The sequence below is a fragment of the Nicotiana sylvestris genome, chromosome 1, assembly GCF_000393655.2.
Source record: "Nicotiana sylvestris chromosome 1, ASM39365v2, whole genome shotgun sequence".
NCBI classification, from domain to species: Eukaryota; Viridiplantae; Streptophyta; class Magnoliopsida; order Solanales; family Solanaceae; genus Nicotiana; species Nicotiana sylvestris.
Window position 1 is genome coordinate 72,213,593 of NC_091057.1, and position 25,155 is coordinate 72,238,747.

The following is a 25,155-nucleotide window of genomic DNA, read 5'->3' on the forward strand; positions in this document are numbered from 1 at the left end:
AAGTAAATTAACCATATCGGGAACCAATCCTGGTTAACTTAGACCAAAAATGAATGAACAAAGATACCACAATACAAATAACAAAACACATGATTCAAACTAAATCAAACACATCAAAAACAAACATAAACTCACATTAAATCACTGGATTAAACATGAACTTCAAACAAAGATGAACATGAACTAAATCTATTTTTTAAACAAAAAACATGACGGATTAAATGATTCAAACAACATTAATAATTTCTGGAAAATACATAACAACATGAAACAAATTGAAGAAATAATTAATTAAATTTCAATTTGAATCTAACAAACATTAAACTAACAAATATTTACCTAAACAATAATACAAACATGAAATACACATGAAAAACAACTAATTAACTTCCATTTGAAATCTGAAAATTAATTTGAGTCAAATAACACTCAAAGCGAAACAGGTTAGAATGGACTCCGTCAGTCCCCATTATTAATAACATCTTTTCCTCTTCTTTTATTTTCATTTTCTTTTTTCATCATTTTTTCCTTTTTTTTCTTGTTTGTTGCTAAAAAATATTGTTCAATCAAATTTTAGTTGTTCTTTGTTGTTCAATTTGTGTTCATGTGATTTGTTGTTGAAATGTTGAAGAAATCATGTTCATGTGATTTGTTGTTTAAATTTGTGTAGAAATTGGTCATATTGGCTATATTTTGGTTGAGTGTGATTAATTGATTTGTTATAGCTGATGGGGTAGTTTGGTAATTTGCAGTACGTTCAGGGGTAGTTTGGTAATTTCAGTAAGGTCGGAGGGGTAGTTTAGGAATTGTACATTTTTGTAATTTTTATGTGATGTATGGGGGACAATATGTAATGGGGTGGGTTGTGATATAGTTGTTTAATATAAAGGGGGGACAAGACAAATTTTAGTGTGGGGGAATCAACACTGTTGGGGAATTATTTACTTACCTGTTGGGGGATAAAATGTTATCAGCTTTTGGATAACACTATCGAGGATAACACTGCTGGGGGATTCTGATTCTTTCAGAACTAGTGCTTCACTCTTCGAAAGGCTGTTGGGAATGATACTGGCCTTTTGCTTTTCTGAGCACAAGATTCATCCCTTTGTTCTGTCTGCTCGGGAACTAAACTTAGGGGGCAACTTAAGATAACATATTTTATCCCTTTTGAAAAATGATAAAAAGAGTCATAAATAAGTCGGGTGATGCTGTTTTGTCAAAAATAGCCGAATGTTCCCGAAAGGGACGCCGGAGGGCTGACTTTGCATAAACAACCACTTTTCGGGTCATGTTTAAGATTTGGTATAGTGGACCCATTATAACTTAATTTAGTTCTTAATAATAGTTTAAGTATTTTTATAATTTAGTTTTAGAATAATAAAAGAAGAAAAGAGAGCAAAATATAAAGAAAGTCGGAATTGGGCCTCTTCTTCGATTTCAAGCCACAGGCCTGGTTTGAATAATAAAACAAACAAAACAACCAGAATAAAATCCTAACACAGCCTCGACAAAACTTAAACAAACTGATATGACAAAATGGAAAGATAGGAAGGTTTGACACAAGACCATATTCGGAATACAACCCTAAGAATAATCTGGACAACAGAAATGACGACAAAATAAGCCACCAAAAACTTCTCTCCTGTAATTTGAAAAAAAAAACCAAGGAGTCAGCGTTTCGATTGTCCTTTAATTGGAAAAACTCCCTTGTACCCCCCGCGGGGGCGGAAAAAGGAGGTGTGACAACAATTACTCATGTTTCGCGTCAAAAAACCAATCGCGACTTGATGAAATTAGATCAAAATTTCCAGATCAGTCCTATAATTCATTATCAAAATTCTAGAAGTCTCGTAATCAAATTTGGATCTATAGAACAAAAAATGAACCTTTAGATCATTATATTTATGCTCAAAATGGCAAAAATCTTCCAAAAACTCTTCCAAAATTTGTCCGAGCCTCATGGGATCCCAACAAAGTATACTAACAAGTCCCATAATATGACACAAACTTAGTTGTTTCTTCGAATCACCAAAAACAACGCAAAAATACTAAATTCACCTCGGATTCAAGCCTATGAACTTTGAAACTTCTAATTTTCACATCCGATGTCGAAACACGTCAAAACTAGTCCGAATGATCTCAAATTTTGCAGACAAGTCCAAAATGATATAACGAAGCTACAACAACTCTCGGAATTCCATTCTGAGTCTCGGATCAAAATCTTACCTATCAACCGGAATTCGCCAAAATACTAACTTTGCTGATTCAAGCTTAATTCTACACCGGTCATCACAAAAATATTCCAGCCACACTCCTAAGTCCCAAATCACCTAACAAAGCTATCCGAACCATAAAATTCACATTTCGAGTGCTCTAACACATAAGTCAATATCCGGTTGACTTTTCCAACTTAAGCTTCCTTAAAAGAGACTAAGTGTCTCAAACCTTACCAAAATCATTCAGGAATAATTTCAAATTTTGCACACAAGTCACATTCGACATTACGAACTTGCCCCAACATTCGGAATTGCATTCTGACCCCGATATCAAAATTTCCACTTCCGGTCGAATTTTCTCAAAAACCTTCAAATTTCTATATTTAGCCAAACGACTCCAAAATGACCTACGGACCTCCGAATTCACTTCCGATTGCGCTCCCAAATCCAGAATCACCATACGAAGCTACTCCCAGTCTCGGAATTTTAAACGGACATCAATAACACTGAAATGCATTTTAAGCCAAACTGATGCAATTTCTTCTAAAATGCTATCTTCCACAATAGGCGCCAAAACGCTCCCAGGTTATCCAAAACCCGATCCGGGCATACGTCCAAGTCCGAAATCATCATACGAACCTGCTGGAACCTTCGGGTCCCAATTCTGAGGTCGTTTACTCAAAATTCCAATCCTAGTTCATTTCTTCAATTTTAAGCTTTCAAAATGAGACTTTCCATTTAGATTTGACTCCAAACTTCTTGAATTTTAATTCTGACCATACACACAAGTCAATATACCTGAGATGAAGTTGCTCATGGCCTCAAACTGCTGAATGACGTGCCGAAGCTCAAAACGACCGATCGGGTCGTTACAATAATAAATCAAGGAGTCAGAGATTTGTAATTACTGGTCCATGAATAAACCAAGTCAGAAAGGCTAAGGAAAGTTTTCGACCAAGTAACATGGAAATCAGCAAACAAGGAAAGAAATCAATCAGGCTTACACAAAGGAAGTCTGAAATTAATCAAAAATTGAAAGCCATTTTAGAGGGAAGTTCATCACATATAAAGAGCACACAAGTATGTGAGGCTGAATTTAGAGCAAAGAAAAACGTCATGCAATTGCAAAATCAATAAGTAGTAGACTATAGGAACGTGGTAGTCACATAGGTCAGTCTCAGTAACTCAGCAATGTAGAAGAGAGAGAGTATCAAATAGCATACAAAGGGTCCAGTAGAAAGACCTTAGAAGAGTTTAACAGGGAATCAGAATCATATAAAGAAACAAAGGTCGAAACAAAGCTTTGGAAGCTTAATCGAGTAGTAGATGAGATAACTTCAGAAACTCGAATTAGGTTCAAAGAAGTTAGGGCTTTTTTTCCCTTTGAAATCAAACAAATTCAGAGATGAAGAACAAACAAATCACATAGCCAATGGTCTCAAAACTCGAATGAATCCCCAAATTCTAGGGTTCTTGCTATCAATCGAGTATAGAGATGAAAGGACAAGTAATCAAGGAAAATATACTAACGAAACAAGTTCAGAGATTTCAGAAAGGAACTGAGACCTTTAACATGCATCTTTCAATAGAAGAAACTCATGAGAAACATAGTAAAAGAACAATATGTGAAACACAGTAGAAGAACTCATAAGAATATAGTACAAGAAACACATAGGCAGACACAATAGAAGAAACTAATAAGAAACATAGTAGAAGAAACACACAAGAGAAAAAGAAAATCAGAGAAGCATCTGAATAACTTAACAAAAACCCTAAATCTGAAAGATAAAGGTTTTGAAAGCATAGTTTGTTGAAAGAAATCTCGAGAAACCGTTTAAAAGTTTAGGTAAAACATGGATCCAGAACTGATCTAAAGAAATCAGAAGAACCTCAAAAGTTAGGGTTTCAGAAGAAACCAGATGGTGAGAAAGGCTTGGAGAGTCGTTGATCTGAGCAAGAGAAGTCGAGATCAGGCTCGAATAGCCATGGCTTGGCGGAGCAAGGCCAGAGGTGGCCATAGAACTTGAATCAAACAAGCTCTGGGCCAAGCTTCTTCGTGGTCAGGCCTTGAAACTTCAATAACCAAACGTGTAGGAGTTATAGGAGGCCAGTATAGGACTTCTATGGCCTTGGAAGCCATGGATTCCGGTGGTTTTAGGGTGGAAGTTGAGGGAGACGACTAGGGTTTCTGAAAGAGAATTGGGAGAGGGGAATCCAGAGGCGGCTATAGGTGAGAAGTGATTAGGGTTTGAGGGTATTGGGGAATTAAAAAAGGAAAGGTTAAACATGGGTCGTTGATCTAAGTGATCAACGTCTAAGATCAAAAAGGGGTCCGGGCGGGTTATTTGAATGGGTTATGGGTCGGGTAGATTCAGGATTTGGGCCGGGTAATGGGATCTGAAATTGGGTTCGATTAGGGGTGCCCAATCTGGCCAAAATTAAAATATAAATGGGCTAACATTTAAATAGCCATTTTACTTTATTTATTTTATAAAAAATAGTAAAATAATTTCTGAAAATAATTTAAAGGTACTAAAATGATTAATAATATATAATTATAAAAATAAAAATACTGGAGCCAATTTTATAAATATAATTACAATTAAATCTTTAAAGAGGCTAATATTGCAATTATATGCAATTTAGCTTAAAAAATGCTAAATAAATTTGTAAAATTATGCAAAAATTATGTTAGATATATTTTAGTATAAATATGAGAATCTAATAAGTGAATTGACAAAATGACAATTTTGGGAATAATTATTGAATTTTTCTTGATAAAATAGGGCAATAAATTGATCTAACATATCTTTAAAAATTTATGAAAAATAAGAAAACCCTTAGACATACTTATATATACTTACATATGCTATTTGAAAGGTAATTTGCATATAAAAATATACAAGAAAAAATTGGGTATCAAGAGTCACGATCCCCAATAGTGCACGACCCCACGCTCGTCATCAAGCATGTGTCTCACCTCAATATAGAACTACGATGTGCAATCCGGAGTTTCCAACCCTTAGGGCATCATTTACAATCATTACTCACCTCATGCCGACTAACTCTCTAGCTCGCGGTGCCTTTGCCCCTCAAATCGGCCTCCACGCGCACCGAATCTATCCACAAATCAGAATGAGAACATTAAAATATGCTAAGGGAACAAAGCCCAAGCGAAAACAATCAATAACGGGAACAAATCCCAAAATTATCAAAACCCTAGCCCCGGCCCCACTTCTCGAAACTCAGAAATTTTCATATCATTAGATTCCTCATCTCTTCACGAGTTCATACATATCAAAAGTTCTCAAATCCGACCCCAAATGGTCCTCCAAAACCCCAATCAAAAGTCCAAAATTCCAAGCCCTAGTTCTTCTATTTTTAGCCCTTTAAACCCATTAATTACAGCCTTAATTCATGAAATTCTACCATAGAAATGTGTTTTTAAGTCCAAAATCCTTACCTCAACGAAGTCTCTTTGATTTCTCTCTTCAAAATCGCCCAAAGCTCCCAATTCCGAGTGCAAAAATGGTTAAACCCTTCAAAAATCGTGAAGGAAGACATATATTCATTCTGCCCAGTCATAACCGCATCTGCGGTCCAAAATCCGCTTTTGCGGTACCGCATATGCGGTCAACACATCCTCTTCTACGGAGTTCATTAAACCGGCCTAAGCCGCATCTGCGAACCTCCTCCGCATTTGCGCTTCCGTAGATGCGATCCCTTTAGCCGCTTCTGCGGTCTTGCTCATCTGACCCATTTTCGCTTCTGTGATGAAACACCCGCATTTACGGCGCCGCATTTGCGGTCCACAAACCGCAGATGCGAAAATACCAAAAGCAGCAAATCTGAAGATGCAACACAAATTCCAATTTCTCCGCTAACCATCCGAAATCACCCCGAGGCCCCCGGGACCCCGACCAAAAGCACAAACATGACCCCAATACTTTATTCAAACTTGTTCCAATCATCAAAACACCTCAAACAACATCAAATTACCCAAAACACATCGGATTCAAGCCTAAGTTTCAAGAAATCTTCCGAAATACGCTTTCGATCAAAACCCCAACCAAACCACGTCCGAATGACTTAAAAATTTGCACACACATCCCAAATGACACAACGGAACTACTGCAACTTCCGGAATTTCATTCCGACCTCTATATCAAAATCTCACCTATCAACCGGAAAATGTCGAAATCTCAATTTTGCCAATTCAAGCCTAAACCTTCCACGGACTTCCAAAAATCATTTAGATCACGCTCCTGAGTCCCAAATCACCTCACGGAGCTAACCAAATCATAAAAATTCCAATCCGCGATCATATACAAGCAAGTCAAATATTGGTCAAACCTTTCAAATTTCAAGCTTCAAACTGCGAACTGTTCTTCCAAATTCATTCCGATTATCCTGAAACCAAAACCAATGATTTACGTGAGTCGCAAAACATCACACGAGGCAAGTCATTCCCGAGAACTGATGAGCAAAGTGCAAAAGCTCAAAACGACTGGTCGGGTCGGTACATCCTTCCCCACTTAAACATATGTTCGTCCGCGAACGTTCCCATAGTTGTTCTAAAAGCCAACCAATCGCTGAATAACCTCACCATGCATACACCCGGGATTGATCCCACGTCACCCTATCTCATATAGGTATGATAACACTTTGTAACTGAAATTTCACAACCCAATCTAGCTCATAAACCATAGAACCACATTCCCACTTCTAAAATCCTCAATACGATCAGAATCTCACATTTATACTGTGAATAAGTCCGAACAAGCTGTAACAAACCATATATGCTATCTCAGGTGCAATCACATGATATACCACATAACTCAAACACTTGTAGTGATAACTTCTAATCACAGCAGCTGCACACAACACCCGAATACCGATAGAAAACCCTTATCAACTAAAGTCTCATCCCAACACTTTCATATACTGCCAATGATCACTAAAACACACGGTAAGCCATAACCATTTCCCAGATCAACCATTCATGAAGCCACTTCTCCCTTGGCAAATACCACAGCAAATTTCTGAGCCGAAGCTCAATATTATCCTTTCAACATGCTAAAATCGAATCTGTTCGTGTTCATTAATGATCCCAATAATCTCCTCTAATCTAACACACTACTCTGGTGATATGATACATCAATACAGGCCTAAGCTACAACTCGCACAATACGTGCACCCATATGCAACAGTCCGAACATACTCAATCATGAAAATAACTCAAATGAAAGAGCTGTACCTCAAGCTCACCAGTACCACCACAACACAAGGCTGAGAACCCGTCTCATATCATAGGAACAAAATACACGAATCTAACCCGCAAGGTTGTACCCCCACATAGCTTCACTACGATGCGCGATCCTATCCAAACACTGCTCCACAGGAAACACCTCAGGTCACTATGCTCGAAATCAACAATCACGCGCAATTTGATGTCTGAAACCAAAGAAAATCATCATACCCACGGTGAAGCAAATAACATACACCATGCAAACTCGAAAGGGCACAAGCGATACGTCATTCACCGAGCAACACCCAAAGACGCTTCCCGCTCGACTTCCACTATGAAACCCAATAGAACCGCACCATATGTGCCTATAACCAACAAATCATAACACCTCGCAACACAAAAAGGTAAGTCATAGAACTTCCCAGATTACTAATATAACAATCGAATCAACACATCCCTCAACAATACCATTCGGAGCCAACCAAGCCGACTCAAGTTAGAACACGCATCCATATTGGCCTGCCAACGAACTCCTTATCAAGGAAGCCCTAAAGCTGCTCCTTCAACTTCTTTAACTCTGCCGGTGCCATACGATACGGTGCCCGGTATCAAATCAATACCAAAATCAGCAACCTTGCCCGGCCACAACAACCATATCCGAAAAGTCCCTCACCACTAGAACTAAATCAATGGTAGGAGTCTTTACACTGACATCCATCACGAAAGCCCAAATAAGAAAGACAATCCTTCACAGCCGTCCGTTGGGTCTTCGAAATATAAAACCACTCCACTAGGACATAATCCGTCAAATCTTGCCACTCAATCCGTGGCATTTCTGGCCTAGCCAACAGTGCCGCCTTAGCGCAATAGTATAGAATGACACAACATGGAGACAACTAGTCTAAACCCAATATCACATCCAAAATCTAACATACCAAGCACAAGAGATCCGCTCGGGTCTCCAAACCCTGATAGTCACTAAATAATATCGACACACGCAACCCACAACCACAACATAGCCTGAACATGAGAACTCCCAGTCTCCAACGCCATATAGCACACGAATTACCATACCCGATCTCAATTTCCGCCGTCCGAATACATACCACACCTCTTAATATACAATCATTCCACGAGAGATACTCTAAAATTATTCTATGTTGCCAAGAAAACTCGAATATCAGCAGTCGATCTAACAAGAAAGTACAGCAATACTACCAAAGTACCATCAACTTAATCACATTGCCTTTTTCCGAAACATATACCCTCATCAAATCACTCCAATTAGCAATACTATTTCCTTAATCATCTGAAGCTCATTTCTCTAATTATCTGAAGTTGCCCGCTACCTAAGAGTTTTAGGACTTTCCTTTCAGAACTGAACTGTAACCTTACACACGCAAATCTCATTCTTCCACAACATACTGCATATACCATACCATCCTAGGGTAACATGAGAACTTCATATCCCTTCCGAGCCACAAGCATCTATGTACTCAACCGACCAAGGACTTCCATTTATCCCATTCAGAAGAGAATCACTACACATCACATGCTTCTCACACTCACAGAAAATACGCATCTCTAATCGCAGTAGAAATCATCAAGAACTCTCCGACTCCTTTCTGCACAAAAACCAAACCTAACATGACTGAATCCTTCTCACTCAACCAAGCTACGCATGTCACTAAAACCCAAGAGCATTGTCGTGAAACACCTGTAGAAACTCATTACCTCGTAAGCATCCAAAGAACTAGTCATATCTTTGCCAAACCGATTCGACCTACCACCAAGCTACCCCATCCATCCGAGTTTCCTTTTGATTTACCTTCAACTTGATACTCCTTCTTGCTATACCATCACGATTCCTCAACCTAGACTCATCACACGAGACCCAAGCATAAAGCCATACCATCTAAGGCTCATAAGCCACTGAATACTTTCCTCAGATATTCCCACGAGTACCATGTTCAAAATGCTTTACTCTAAAGAGACTTCCTGCGAATCTAAATCTATTACCTTTACCTTCCTGATACTGATACATAGAATCCCATAATTGATTTAGAAATTACCACAAGGTTTGACATCTTCCAATGGAAAATCAGTTTTTTTTAACCACATATACACTTTAAAATACCCAATTATTATATGCAGAATCTTGAATACATTAGAACCATTCTCGAGAGTCATTCACTCTATTCAAATTGAAATCAGCCTGATCAAACGAACAGAACCTCATGTGCCTCACTAGCACTCCGACACCGCAGAGTGTAACCTCATCCTAAAACAACCAAGCCATTTCCTGCTCTATGCGCCGAGCATCCATTACCAACAACAACTCACGACATTCCATGATTTTCATACACTTGTGATGCATGACCTAACCTTTGTCAAAATTTTCCTTTACTCGAGCCATCCTCGGTCTAAATCTCCATAAGCCATAACTGATTCACCAGTACGCCTCACACGGGAACCAACATAGCACATAACCGTGCAATCAACTCATCAATAGAGGACTCCCCCACTTGGCTCGAAACCATAGACTAAAACACACACAACAACTCGTAACGCATATACTCTATTGTTGCCATAATACCATAGTGAGATTTAAACTCAATCCTTCATAAGCTCGTGAAACACAGATCATCTGGTACTTTGAATCTTCTGCAATCTCGCATTCATCCTCGCAACAGTCAAGCCCACTCTCTTAAGCATCCCAAAGTTAAATTTTCAACCCTTATATTTCACTTGTAAATGAGATCTTCTAACAGACAACATGAGGATCACACCACCTCAGAACACTCCGCAGGAGATAACCCCACCTGCTTGGCCTCAAACTAATATTTCTGTATAGTTTCCACTGTCATAAACATTACGCAGTCACTTAATCTTCCCGAGTCTGAACTCATACCGTAACATGAAATTTATTTCACTCCCAACTAGAACATATGAAAAGATTCTTCACACACTCATAACTCAGGGGTATACCTCAAATCAAGATGAACATCAAGCACCTAATAGTTCTTCTATCCTCTAGTAGACCCTCCTTTTCACTTCCAATTCATAAGAATACATCTCGCAGTCACAACATACTCATCACATAGCCATGCAGCCATCACTTCCACTAATAGGGACACTACCGAACCTGTCAGTTCGAAGACACTTGCTCACACAATCAGTACCTCGGTGCTCAAGCTATAGGCAAAGATCCGGCCTCAAGTCCTCTAGACTGGCCCAACATCAACTCACAGAGATCACATCTCGCCCCTCGATCAGGGAATCCTAAGCCATCAAGGCACATCTGATACTGAGCGCTCATGCGCGGATGCGAACGCGTGGAAGGAAATCAAGGAATTACATTTCAAGCTGAATCAAAGAACACACGACAAGAGTTAAGAATGTGGAGTTTTCCTAAAGGTTCTTCAGCCTCTCGAGGATAAATACAGACGTCTCCGTACTGATCCGCGAGACTCTACTAAACCTGCTCATGACTCGTGAGACCTATGTAACCTAGGCTCTGATACCAACTTGTCACGACCCCAACCCCGAACCTGGTCATGATGGTGCCTCTCGTGAAGACAAGGACAGCCAATTTAACCCAATTCGCCTTTTAAAAATAGTTAAGCAACACAAAAATAGTCTAAACATGATTAATAACCCTGAATAACAGAAATAACGATAACAATACGGAAAAATCGAACCCGACACAGCCCTAACCAGGGTGTCACAAGTCACGAGCATATACTAGGGTATAAATACAGCTGAAAGGTCTGAAACATACAAAACAGGACTAATGAATGAAGAGGGAGAAAAGCAGTGCTGCGAACGCCGACAACTACCTTGCTAAACTCCGATGACTTTGCATCCGATCAGCCAAAACCCGCTACCGGCTGTATAAATACCTGAATCTGCACACAAAGTGCAGGGAGTAAAGTGAGTACTCCAACTCAGTGAGTAATAAATGTAAATAAAGACTGAAGGCAAGAAATCACGTAAAGCATATCAGGATGTTGTATAGAAGCAGTTCAAAATTAGTAGGAAAGCAGTGAAACTGTGAAGACCTCTTAAAACATCTTAGTTCAGTTTGAAACTTCTTTGTAAATGACTTTTGCATCGGTTATGCAAATGAATGCAGAACAATTAATACAAATAAGCACAGATATTCGCCCCTCGGGCACAAACACACAATTTAAACACGTAAAAGGCAGGCAAATAAGAAAAGATAAACACATAAGGTTCGTCCCTCGAGCACAGTATCAGAACAATACCAGCCCCTCGGACTAAATCTCACATCACACTGGGTACCCGCGCTCACTAGGGGTGTGCAGACTCCGGGAGGGGCCCTTTACGGCCCAAGCGCAATATCAAGCCATCTCCTGGTATCAAATCTAGGCCCTAGGCCTCATATCAATCAAGCCACCTCGTGGCGTATATATGTATCTCTGGCCCTCGGCCTCATATCAATATCAGTGTATCCTCACATCTGGCCTTTAGCCGTACTCAGTCCAAAAAATCATCACAAGCCCCTCGGGCATTAGTAAAAACAGTATTTCTCAGCCCAAAACATCATTTAAAATATTATTGAAGTCTCAAAACTGAGTAAAAATGGTTGAGTAGTAAAACAGTGAGAAATAGCATGACTGAGTTCAAGTAATAAGTCAAAACAGTGAGAAAATAATGATAAAAATCCCCGAAGGGTTCAAACAGTTGGCACGAATCCCAAATATGGCAATCAGCCCAAATCATGATGATAACAAATAAGGTTTAGTCAAATACGTGGTAAAATCATCAATCGGGATGGACCAAGTCACGATCCCCAATAGTGCACGACCCCACGCTCGTCATCAAGCGTGTGTCTCACCTCAATATAGCACTACGATGTGCAATCCGGGGTTTCAAACCCTCAGGGCATCATTTACAATCATTACTCACCTCGAGCCGGCTAACTCTGTAGCTCGCGATGCCTTTGCCCCTCAAATCGGCCTCCACACCGTCGAATCTATCCACAAATCAGAACGAGAATATTAAAATATGCTAAGGGAATAAAGCCCAAGCGAAAACAATCAATAACGGGCACAAATCCCGAAATTACCAAAACACGAGCCCCGGACCCACTTCTCGAAACTCAAAAATTTTCACATCATTAAATTCCTCATCTCCTCACGAGTTCATACATATCAAAAGTTCTCAAATCCGACCCCAAATGGTCCTCCAAATCCCCAATCAAATGTCCAAAATTCCAAGCCCTAGTTCTTCTATTTTTAGCCCTTTAAACCCATTAATTACAGCCTTAATTCATGAAATTCTACCATAGAAATGTGTTTTTAAGTCCAAAATCCTTACCTCAACGAAGTCTCTTTGATTCTTCTCTTCAAAATCGCCCAAAGCTCCCAATTCCGAGTGCAAAAATGGTTAAACCCTTCAAAAATCGCGAAGGAAGACATATATACATTCTGCCCAGACATAACCGCATCTGCGGTCCAAAATCCGCTTTTGCGGTACCGTATTTGCGGTACCGCATATGCGGTCCACATATCCGTTTCTGCGGAGTTCATTAAACCGGCCTAAGCCACATCTGCGAACCTCTTCCGCATCTACGCTTCCGCAGATGCGATCCATTTAGCCGCTTCTGCGGTCCAGCTCACCTGACCCATTTTCACTTCTGCAATGAAACACCCGCATCTGCGGCGCCGCATCTGCAGTCCACAAACCGCAGATGCAAAAATACTAGAAGCAGCAAATCTAAAGTTGCAACACAAATTCTAATTTCTCCGCTAACCATCCGAAATCACCCCGAGGCCCCCGGGACCCCGACCAAAAGCACAAACATGACCCAATTATTCAAACTTGTTCCAATCATCAAAACACCTCAAACAACATTAAATTACCTGAAACACATCGGATTCAAGCCTAAGTTTCAAGAAATCTTCCGAAATACGCTTTCGATCAAAAACCCAACCAAACCACATCCGAATGATCTGAAAATTTGCACACACATCCCAAATGACACAACGAAACTACTTCAACTTCCAGAATTTTATTCCGACCTCTATATCAAAATCTTACCTATCAACCTAAAAACGCCGAAATCTCAATTTCACCAATTCAAGCCTAAACCTTCCACGAACTTCCAAAAAACATTCCAATCACGCTCTTGAGTCCCAAATCACCTCATGGAGCTAACCAAATCATAAAATTTCAATCCGCGATCATATACAAGCAAGTCAAATATTGGTCAAACCTTTCAAATTTCAAGTTTCAAACTGGGAACTGTTCTTCCAAATTCATTCCGATTATCCTGAAACCAAAACCAACGATTTACGTGAGTCGCAAAACATCACACGGGGCAAGTCATGCCCGAGAACTTACGAGCAAAGTGCAAAAGTTCAAAACGACCGGTCGGGTCGTTACACAAATGATCGAATCAATCGCCCGATGTTCTGGAGATATTTTTAATATAAATGAATTGCTTGGTGAAAAATTAATGGTTTGGAAGGTGATTATGTCGAGTACTATCAATAGTTACAAAATTGATGAAAGCAGAGACTGTAAAAATTAGCTTTCCAAAATTATACTTATGGCCTCAAATGAAAAAGATTCAACTGGCAAGAAATATAAAGTAAGAACAAATCTATTATTCAGTAACTTCTTGCTTCGTGTCAGAAACGAAGAAGAACATCTAATAAAAGAGATTTGGTTCTTCCAGAACACTTGGTTATCAGTCTCAATTATAATAGTAGTGCATTTAATAAGGAAAATATTTCTATCAATCGATTAAAATGCAATTTGTGCAAATTGCATGATAGAAATTAAAAAGCCATCTTATCTAGCAGAATTGAATATATTGATCAACTAAATAAAAGGTTGATTGCGAAATTTTATGGTAAAAATAAGACATTTTTTAGTTTTGACTCAGTAGAATATGATACCAACAATTACTACCTAGAAGAATATTTAAATACTCTAATACCAAATGGCTTTCTACCACACAGGTTTGTTGTGAAGTTTATTTTTTCTATGTATGTTAGTGTCACCATATATGTAATAGACTAAGTTAAAAGATGATCCGCATATAGATTGATTTGAAGAAAATTATGCCTGTCATGCTACTGAAAAACTTAGATCCGCTGAATAGCTTATGTAATAGCACATAGATGGTCTATAGAAGTTTTAACAATAACGTCATACATGTAAAAATTATGATACTTGTCAGTGTTCTTCTAAGTATATTTTTATCCCAGAATTCAACTTTCGTCTTCCGAAACTAAAGAATATCCTTTTCAATTTGTGTGAAAATAATTTTCGGTATGTTTATGTTTTGCAATTATAATAAATAAAGTACACGGATAAACATCCTAAATATTGGACTATATTATCGCAATATATTTTCTAGCACGAACAATTATATGTTGCACTTTCAAGAGGAATATCAATATCGACAACAAGCGTTATGGTTATGGTAGAGCAACCAAAGCATTAGAAGAAAACATAAACAAAAAAAAACATCATCTACAAAAAAGTGTTTGATAAGATGCCATCAAATTAAATACTTTTAAACTATAATACGTAATTATCAGCTAGCATGACTAAATTGATCATTTGTGTAAGTTCTGATGATATCCTTTTATTTTGAATTCACGTATTATGCTAATGTACTAATATTTTTTTTGGCTTTCAAATGATTTAAATGGTCAAACATCACGTGCCATTATTAACGTGCCACGTTCATATATATATATATATATATATATATATATATATATATATATACACAAATATTAGTTAGTGGTAGGATCAAAAACACAAAATTATATTAATAGAAGACTAAACATGTTCAGTTGGGTATCTCAAGAACCAACAATGTAATTTCTAATAAATAAGGGATGGAAAATGCAAATTACCCAATTTTAAGAAGGAAAAAAAAAACAAAAAGAGATGCCATTTTGGCACTCTGTATATACTCTTTCTTTCAACGAGGACAACTGTTACTTGAATTTTCCTGGGAAGGTAGCATCATTTCTTTACGTAATTCTTTGTTTATTTTTTAACAACATCTATTTGAACTTTCAGGAACATTCAGTCCTATTTCTGTAAGAAAAATATTCTGAATATGTTTTCATCCTCTTGTAGTTAATTCTCTCAATGTCCATGGATTTCGCTTATCTTATTTGTCATAATTAGATGAAAACTTTGTCGCTATTATGACCTAATTATATTGCACCATAGATGTCTATTTACACCATTTTCATGTGATCATGTGAGGTCCAATAATTCCTACTAATATTCTAAGAAACCATGAAAATGAACCATTCAGAATTGACGTTAATATTTATTAGGACTAGAAATGCGCTATATATAATGTGGATTGTGGAGTCTAATAATTCCTAATATTCTAAGAAAGCACGAAATGAACTATTCAGAATTCGTAAAGTTTCATTTAACACAAATATATAGGGTGCAAAACTGTTAGACTGTTACTGAGTAATTTATCCGTTCAAATGCTTCCTAAGACGCGCACAAGAGTAAAAACAGGTAATAATCTTTAACAACAATTTCTAAATACTGAGTTATGTTGTCAGTTTGCTGTGAAAAAAGTGGAAACTTAAATATGTTATTTTTAAATGTATAAATTATGTTTTCACAAAGAGATTAATATGTGTACGTAAAGACGGAAAGCCAGATAAATTGACTCTTGAAGAGTGAAATTGGACTACGATTTACGGAACAAAAGAGTAATTGTTGGTCAAATACACAAATTTCTAAATCTTAATGGATATAGATAACACTTGTTAAGAGAGGGACAACCAAAACGATTATAGAATAATTAAGGAACAAAACACTTTACGTATCACGCTGATATGTAAAACAAAAACTTATTATTACCTTAAAATATAAAAAGAAATATATTACAAGTGGATAATTACGTTACCCAGCAGGATAGCACGAGTTATGCGCTAATTTTATACAGCTAATTAAATAGCTAATAATGCAGCCATATACAGAGTGTCCAACTGTTTTACACTTTCCTCACCAAATTGGCAACGGTCTTAATTACCCCCAAAAGGGAATTAAAAGGGGGTGACCGTCTACACTGTTCATAAAAGCAGCTGCATGTTTTATAGCTCATCGAATTCAGTTTAATTTTCACCTAGATTAATTTTTTTCTCAATTTAATCAAACATTTTAGGTTTTGAAATCAGAAAATTCAGAAATACATTTTGCGAAAACCTAAAAGATAAATCTTACGTCACTGCAGAAATACGAGGTAGAAAGACCAAACGAGTTTTTGAACTTCATCCCGTTTAATCCCATAACAAATTTTAGTTTTAAAGAATCTAAAGACTAAAATATTTTTAACAGCTCTAAGGTAATTACTTTTCTTAAAATCCCATAGGAATTCTTAAAAAATTTAGTCCGAAGCTTTTTCATATAACTATGAGATATTCGAAATTCATTACTCTGATTCATTTAGATTTTTGTCATATTGGGTTCATTAACGAGAATCCTTCAATTCTTAAGGTTCGAATTAGAAACTTTCTGATTAAATGGAGAGAAATTTCATTCATCTCACCGTAACCCTCAGCGGTAATTAATATATTCTCAGCAACCAATTCATCCTAATAATAATAATCCAAACGCCAACCATGTGTTATTTCTAAAAATTCACAGCGTTGGGTTGACTAGTACATAGCCGTCGAGCAAGAAACTTAAGAACACAACAACTAAGATAGTCAACTTATATGTGATCCACGTGTAAAGTTTCCGGTGGTGGGTTCCATACTTTCCTCCTTCGTTAGTTAGTCACCTTCCTATTTCCCATTACTCTATATATACCCCTGTGGTACTCCCATAATTTCTATCACAGAAAATTTAACTCATTACATTTTTCTCATACAAACCATCTTCTTCTACTGTATTTGAAGTCGGAAAATTCAACTTAACGATGGCCGGTGGAGGGTTTTCGGCCTCCGGTGCCGGAGGAAAGGAGTTTGAGGCTAAAATCACACCTATTGTTATCATTTCTTGTATTATGGCTGCCACCGGAGGTCTTATGTTTGGTTATGATGTCGGAGTTTCTGGTAAATATTATCCCATATTTTCATGATTACTTTACAATTTTTTCCTTTTTCTAAACCTATTTTCAGTTACTACCTTTTTATTATGATGATCCTGACGTTACGAAATCTTGAACACTTTTGAGCACTTTTTCTTTATTTGTTTTCTTATGATTCTTAAAGTTTATCCTTTATTTGTTTTGAATCTAGTTATAAGGGTATAAAACACTGTGTTGTGTTAACCAAATAAAGTTCGAATACTTTTAAAAGCCAATTATTTCTGGTTTTGTTTTTTGCCCTAATACGTAATGGGCTAATTAATTATATGTATTGACCCAAGTTTTGCTTGGTTGAATCTTTCTTAAAGTTGCAATATTGTATATAAAATACTAAAAGTTAAAGGAACCCGGGAAAAAAAAAGATACCTTTTCGGACGAAAAGAACAAGAGAGGAAAATTCAACTTCTCCGGCCAAATGGGATTTCCCAACACTATGGAAAAGTTAATTATGACAATAAAGAGAAAAAAAGAAAACTGAATTTCTAAAATTAACTCATGATCACTCTTTTGTAATTTTTGAAATATTAATACTATAATAATGGTTTTTATTATTTGTGAAAATTACAGGTGGTGTTACGGCAATGGATCCTTTTCTGAAAAAATTCTTCCCAACGGTTTACAAGAGAACAAAGGATAAAGGATTGAACAGTAATTACTGCAAGTATGATAATCAAGGGCTGCAGCTATTTACTTCATCTTTATATCTGGCCGGTTTAACGGCGACTTTCTTTGCTTCTTACACGACAAGAAGACTTGGTCGGAGATTAACCATGTTGATCGCCGGTTGTTTTTTCATTGTCGGAGTAATACTAACTGCTGCAGCTCAAGATTTGGCTATGCTTATTATTGGAAGGATTCTTCTTGGTTGTGGAGTTGGTTTTGCTAACCAGGTTCGACTCCTCTTTCTCACTAGTACTAGTATTATTTTTTTCACTTAATTTTTAAAGATGTAAGTAAAGACATTAATTGAGTAAAGATTTTTGGATTATTTGTGTAGTTTAAACTGTGATAATAAGTTGGTTACAATTCATATTTATCCAAAAAATTATTTATAATTACTTTATTAATTATCTGATTAGGTAAATACTTCTACTCTAAATTAGTTTATCTTATTTGATTTGATCCTATCAAGGTAAGCGTTTAAATTATATTGTATTTAAAGATAGTGCATTAGAGAATGAAAATTGAGTTAATTTTAAATGGTTCCAAAAATTTCTAATAAGAGTGTTCTTTTATATATTATATATAAAATAAAATGATGAAACTATAGTTAACGTGTAGCCAAAAACAATTTTCTTTTGAAAAAGTAAATAAATGTCGAATAAAAAAAAGGGGGTAAGGATTTGCTCCAGTAGTGTTTGCTCCATTATTCTTCAATATACCCCTAGATTTACGATATATGTCCTGCTTAAAAATCAATAGACACAATTTCTTTGTTAAAAAATATTTTAACCATGGTTACGTTAAGGGATCAGTAGGAAATAATTCATTCTTTTATTTTAACCGCCCAATAATCCCCTCCCATTGTTGTAATGCTCGCATAATTTATTCGGCAGATGTTTTAGTTGTTCTTCTTGTTAGATGGAGTAGTTCTTTACTAAAATATATATTACTTTTCTTGATTGGATTGTTGAAAAGATCTATTGATAATTATTATATCAATTTTCAAGTTCAATATTCATATATCTCGTCTAAGTATGTGGCGGCACCAATTCCCTTCTCTAAATCAAATAGAATTTTCGTACATTCAGATTCAGTCGACGACAGTCTTTAGAGACGGTCAACTAATGCATCAACTTCATAATCATTAATAGCAGAAATTAAGGCATCAAGCTAAGGTCATCAGTTGTCACTTGCCACTACTTTTTTTTTTTTTCAGTCTTGAGCTTTTGGATAATAAAAGGTAAAAGAGGAAAATAGGGAACCTGATTTCAAGAGGGTCAAAGAGAATCATGGTTAAAATATTTTTTAACGAAAACAAATTTGTCCATTGATTTTTAAGCAGGACACATGTCATAAAAATAGGACTATATTGAAGGATAATGGAGCAAACACTGGAGCTAATCCCAACCCATAAACAAATACTACTATAATGTAAAACATCTAATTCTGGTCAAAGAGAATGCGGTAAGATTTTGAAAAGTTTGTCTTTAATGGTAGACTTTATAGGATTTAAATGGCATTTATTTTAATAAATATTACAAACTTTATCGATGCATGAGAATGGCCTCACCGTTAAACCTACCCTCAATATGGAATGGTCAAATTTTTGTGGTCCAAATTTCAAAAAACAAAGAAAGAAAAATAGAAGGAAGCCCCCCCCCCCCCCCCCCGGCCCAAAAAAAAAAAAGCCAATCACCAACAACAAAAAAATCTCAATATGAATCTAAATCTCATTCATTATCTAACTGTATATGATGACACGTGTCAATGAACACATGATATTCAATTTGAATTTCAATGATGGGAGGGACCATGCAAGAACTTGTAGTTTTTACTTCTTTTTCCCCGCTAATTATTTTATAAACTTGGTCGAAATAATAGACTACGTACATCTATTCTGTTGAAGGCTTGATAAATGATCTCTATTTTCTTAGTAACAAGCTATAGACATGTAGAATTATATAACTATTACAATGAATTTAATAAATATTTGTTGGTCTTAAAAATATCTTATTTTACTAATTTGAGTAAAATCAGAAAATGAGGTCGGCCGAGGACCACGGTGCCCATTTGGTGGTGTTGTGGAAAATGAGAGGGAGAAAAAGATCTCATTATATTTTGCTATAATTTTAAGTCCAAATATCACTAAGCTTTTCCTACTTTTTTGTTTTCTTGCTTTAAAATAATTTGTGGTCATTGACAAGGCTTACACATGTGAGTGAGATACCTTTACAATCATACAAGTTTTTAAAAAGCATAAAATAAAGTTTTGGTGGAGACTCCAAAGCTTTGTCTTTGTCCGCAAAAGTCCTCTATAGGCAGCTTCCTTGTATCTTTCTCATATTGCAAAGCTAATTCCTTTGAATTAGCTTTATTGTTCGTCACTTTTTCTTAATTGTGGTTCTTTCTCTTTTATTACTGGCTATACTTCAATTGCTTTTTATCCTTATCCCTTTCACTTTTTGGTCTAAAAATATCATTTGAGCTGGGATATATATTTCATCACATGTTTGGATATTATTGTTTCTTGGCCACAACTATCGAGTAGGACCTTCTCTACTTTTATGTGAATTAAATCATGTGAAGAAATTTCATATTGAAGAAAAAAGAAAAGATCTATAATTAAATTTTAGTATATCTTACTGACTAGCAAAATCTTATGAAGATAGAAACAAATAGAATTGCAAGCTTCAGTACAATAACTGCAGTTTGGATATAGAACCTTAATTAAAACGTTAACAATTAACATATTCCAAGGGCATGCCCTTTTAGTAATTTGATAAAAGTAGAACTTCAATATTTTGCAAGTCTCGCCCGTGGCCGTGAGTCCGTGACTAAAGGTCCTTTTATATATATAAAATATAGACGAGAGGGCTCTTCCATTTTTACTCGAGTACGGGGTGTGGCAAATGAGCAGGTTGAAAATTGGTAATTCAAAAACTAATAAATTATCCGACCTGACCCGCACTTGAGACGGATAAAAAAGGGGTTATTCGACAGATAATATGGATATCCATATTATCCATGGTTTCTTGAATGTGATCACTTATGAGAGAATTTCTAGTCTCCCAAACTTGAGAAACCCCAAATTTAAGGCTTTACCAATATAAAAGTTAAATATATTAGTTATCAATTCGTTATCCATTTGGTTAACCATTTTCTAAGTGGATAATATGGTTCTTATCCATATTTGACCCGTTTTTAAAAAGTTCATTATCCACTTATTTTTAATGAATAATAGGGGTGTATAACTATTTTCTTTTAACCATTTTACCATCTCTACTTGAGTAGTTTTGGATTTTTTTTATATGTATTTTAGGATAAGAAAGTTTCTACCTTCCAATAATTCTTCTACCTTACCAGCAAATTCGAGAATTAAAATATTATACTAGTGTCTCATAAATTAGAGTTCCGTCCATATATATATAAAATATATTTATTTGTTAAAAGTAAAATGTAATGTGCATGAAATTTTCAGGCTGTTCCACTGTTCTTATCAGAGATAGCGCCTACAAGAATTCGTGGAGGACTTAACATTTTGTTCCAACTTAACGTAACTATTGGCATTCTTTTCGCTAGTCTCGTCAACTACGGAACAGCCAAGTAAGTGCCTCACCTTCAATTATTTACATCTTGCTTTTGTTTAGAATAAGACTATAATATATTGCATTATTCAGATAATTATAAGAAAGTTTATCCTTTATTTTATTAACATCTGATTATGAAGATTACACGTACACCTTCAGTCCCTATATGCAGTGGTGAAACCACATGGTCACCACTCTTCATCAAAAAATTGTATTGTGTATATATATAAAATATTACGTTTTGAAGGTATATATCACATATTGAACACTATTTATTGAATTTTTTCTTTAATTTTTTTAAATTTAAATACCCTTTGGAAAAATTCCTAACCGTGTATATTACTATCAAAAGAGTTGAGTCAAGGCTTAGTGTCATGGATTTGATTTTAATGTGTCAGAAAATGCATGTCGGGCCCACATCTTTGAATCTTTGCTTAACTGACTCTTTTGTTTAATTTTCTTCCTTTACTATAGCGACTCTTCTTTTATGGTAGAAAAAAAAGGCTTTAAGTCTAATATGGATCACTCATATTTTGACACTTCCTCTTTTATGATATTTCATGTACTTGTCTTTAGTCTTTGTTTGAAACTATTCAATTTAGAGATACTTAAAATAGCCTAAATTATGAGGGAAAAAAATAATAAAGAATACATTTTATTTAAAATTTCTTCTACTAAATGCAATATTTTTTTTTTTTCATTTGAGTTGTCTGTCAAGCCAGAAATAATTCCTTATGTCCAAATTTATATGTACCGCATACGTTCATAGTATATGAAGAGAAATCAATCGCCACTTTGACCAAGAATCCCTGAAGTAATTCTCGCTATCTACAATAATATTTTTACTATTATTCATATTTTTGTTGTCATGTGATCGCTTGAAACTTGAAAGGAACAAAAAGAAAGATTCGAACACCAAAAAATAGTGATGATGAGAGTACTATATATTTATCCACTAAAAGATTAAAATATCAAAACAACTAAAAGGCTAAAAAGTCTCATTATATAATTTCATGGTAATTGCTCCTACTTTTAACTTTTATTTTTTCAATTCCATGATCAATTTGAACCTAACAATTGCTTTTTCTTTAATTGATAAATGCAGAATAAGTGGAGGATGGGGATGGAGACTATCATTAGGATTAGCAGGGTTTCCAGCATTGCTACTGACCTTGGGTGCAATATTTGTGGTAGACACCCCTAACAGTTTGATAGAACGAGGTCATTTAGAAGAAGGCAAAAATGTACTTAAAAAAATCCGAGGTACTGACAACATTGAACCTGAATTTTTGGAGCTTGTTGAGGCCAGTCGTATAGCTAAAGAAGTCAAACATCCTTTCAGAAATCTCCTCCAACGTAGAAATAGACCTCAATTGATCATCTCTGTAGCCCTCCAGGTCAGTTTATTTTTCCACCTAATCACTTGTGTTATGAGTTATACGTTCTTTGTACTAACGGTATAAAAATAGATTAAAATAATATATTTCAAGTAAATTTTTATGATAAGCATTGATACCATAACCGATTGAACAAGATTATTGAACTTTCGCTACAACAACACCTGAGCCTCAATTCCAAGCAAATTTTCACTTATCATTTGCTTCATTTACTATCTCAACCTAATATGATAAAATAATTTCCTTAGTACTACAAGTTCTCTACATTCTCACTAGAATGCAAAATTTTGACGGTTCATTTTCTTCTTTTATTATGCAACAGGTATTCCAGGGATGGATATCATTATACTTTAATTTCTCTAATAATTTAAGCTTTTAGATGAAATTGTTACAAAATTTAAGTCCAATTAATTCACTATCCTCTCCCTCTATCCTACATTTTTGGCTTAAATTTTGAATTGCGGCAAGAAAAAACAAGTTGAACTGTTAGTAACACAATTGCAATTGAACAAGACTTGTTGCATTCTCACTAAAATTCAAATTCTTGATGGTTCATTAATTTTCTTGTTTTATGCGAACAGATATTCCAGCAATTCACAGGGATTAATGCCATTATGTTCTACGCACCGGTCTTATTCTCAACACTAGGGTTCGGAAGTAGCGCAGCCCTTTACTCAGCCGTCATCACCGGAGCCGTCAACGTTCTCTCCACCGTAGTCTCCGTCTACTCCGTCGACAAACTCGGACGACGAATCCTTCTCCTCGAAGCCGGCGTCCAAATGTTAATATCCCAAGTTGTAATCGCCATAATCCTCGGCATAAAAGTTACGGACCATTCAGACAACCTCAGCCATGGTTGGGGTATCTTCGTAGTCGTCATGATATGCACGTACGTGTCCGCTTTTGCATGGTCATGGGGTCCACTAGGATGGCTAATTCCTAGTGAAACTTTCCCTTTAGAAACTCGTTCAGCTGGACAAAGTGTTACGGTTTGTGTCAACTTGCTCTTCACCTTTGTTATGGCACAAGCTTTTCTCTCCATGCTTTGTCATTTCAAGTACGGGATTTTCTTGTTCTTTTCGGGATGGATTTTTGTCATGTCGTTGTTCGTCTTTTTCTTGTTGCCCGAGACGAAGAATGTGCCGATTGAGGAGATGACTGAGAGGGTTTGGAAGCAGCATTGGCTATGGAAGAGGTACATGGTGGATGATGATGATGTTGATGTTGTTAAGAAGAATGGACATGCTAATGGATTTGATCCTTCTGCGCAGTTGTAAAAAGGGAAATAAGTCAAAGTTAAAATATGTTAGCGAGTTTTTCTGATAGTCAATACTACAGAAAATGCATAGAAATAAGTCAATATAACTATTTTAGAAGGGGGTAAAAGTTTTGAGCCAGCACTTTGATGTTTCCTGTAATGTATGAGGGCTCGAAATTTGGCATATCAATATCAATAGTTTAAGTTATTACTTTCTTGGTGTCCCTGAAAAAGAACAGAATAGTGATGTTCTGACTGCGATCAACGCCTAGAGAGGTCAATATTTGGTATGTCCGACCAAGGATAAGTTAGGTTTGAAACTTTTTTTTCAGATTGTTGGTTGTGTAATTTTTGGATATAAATTCAGTGAGATTTGCAAATGGATATTTGGAAATAATAACTATAATTTGATTCTTATTCTGTCGGTATGTAATCCTTCGTACCAAACCTCATGCAATCCGATGCGGAAGGATTGCTCTTCCAACCTAATCTAATTCCTCGTATATCTTTAAAAATGCTAAATTCATACGTTATTCTTGTGAAAAACAGAAAAGAAAACTATAAAGGACTTGTGTGGAAGAATTTAGAGGGTTAAATCATTGGAGTTTACAGCAATTCAATAAATGCAAAATATGTGTCTTTTATGTATACATTTATCACTTAGTTATGTAT

General features: G+C 36.1%; 1 protein-coding gene across 1 annotated transcript; it reads left to right on the forward strand.

The window, feature by feature from the left end:
- The first annotated feature begins 17,319 nt into the window (after positions 1-17,319).
- On the forward strand, positions 17,320-24,900 carry LOC104215490 (sugar transport protein MST4). Its single transcript, XM_009765306.2, has 5 exons — positions 17,320-17,543; positions 18,146-18,468; positions 21,720-21,844; positions 22,934-23,225; positions 23,807-24,900. Exons 1-5 carry the CDS (start codon positions 17,408-17,410, stop codon positions 24,500-24,502), a joined length of 1,572 nt encoding a protein of 523 aa, XP_009763608.1. The 5' UTR covers positions 17,320-17,407; the 3' UTR covers positions 24,503-24,900.
- The last annotated feature ends 255 nt before the right edge of the window (positions 24,901-25,155 follow it).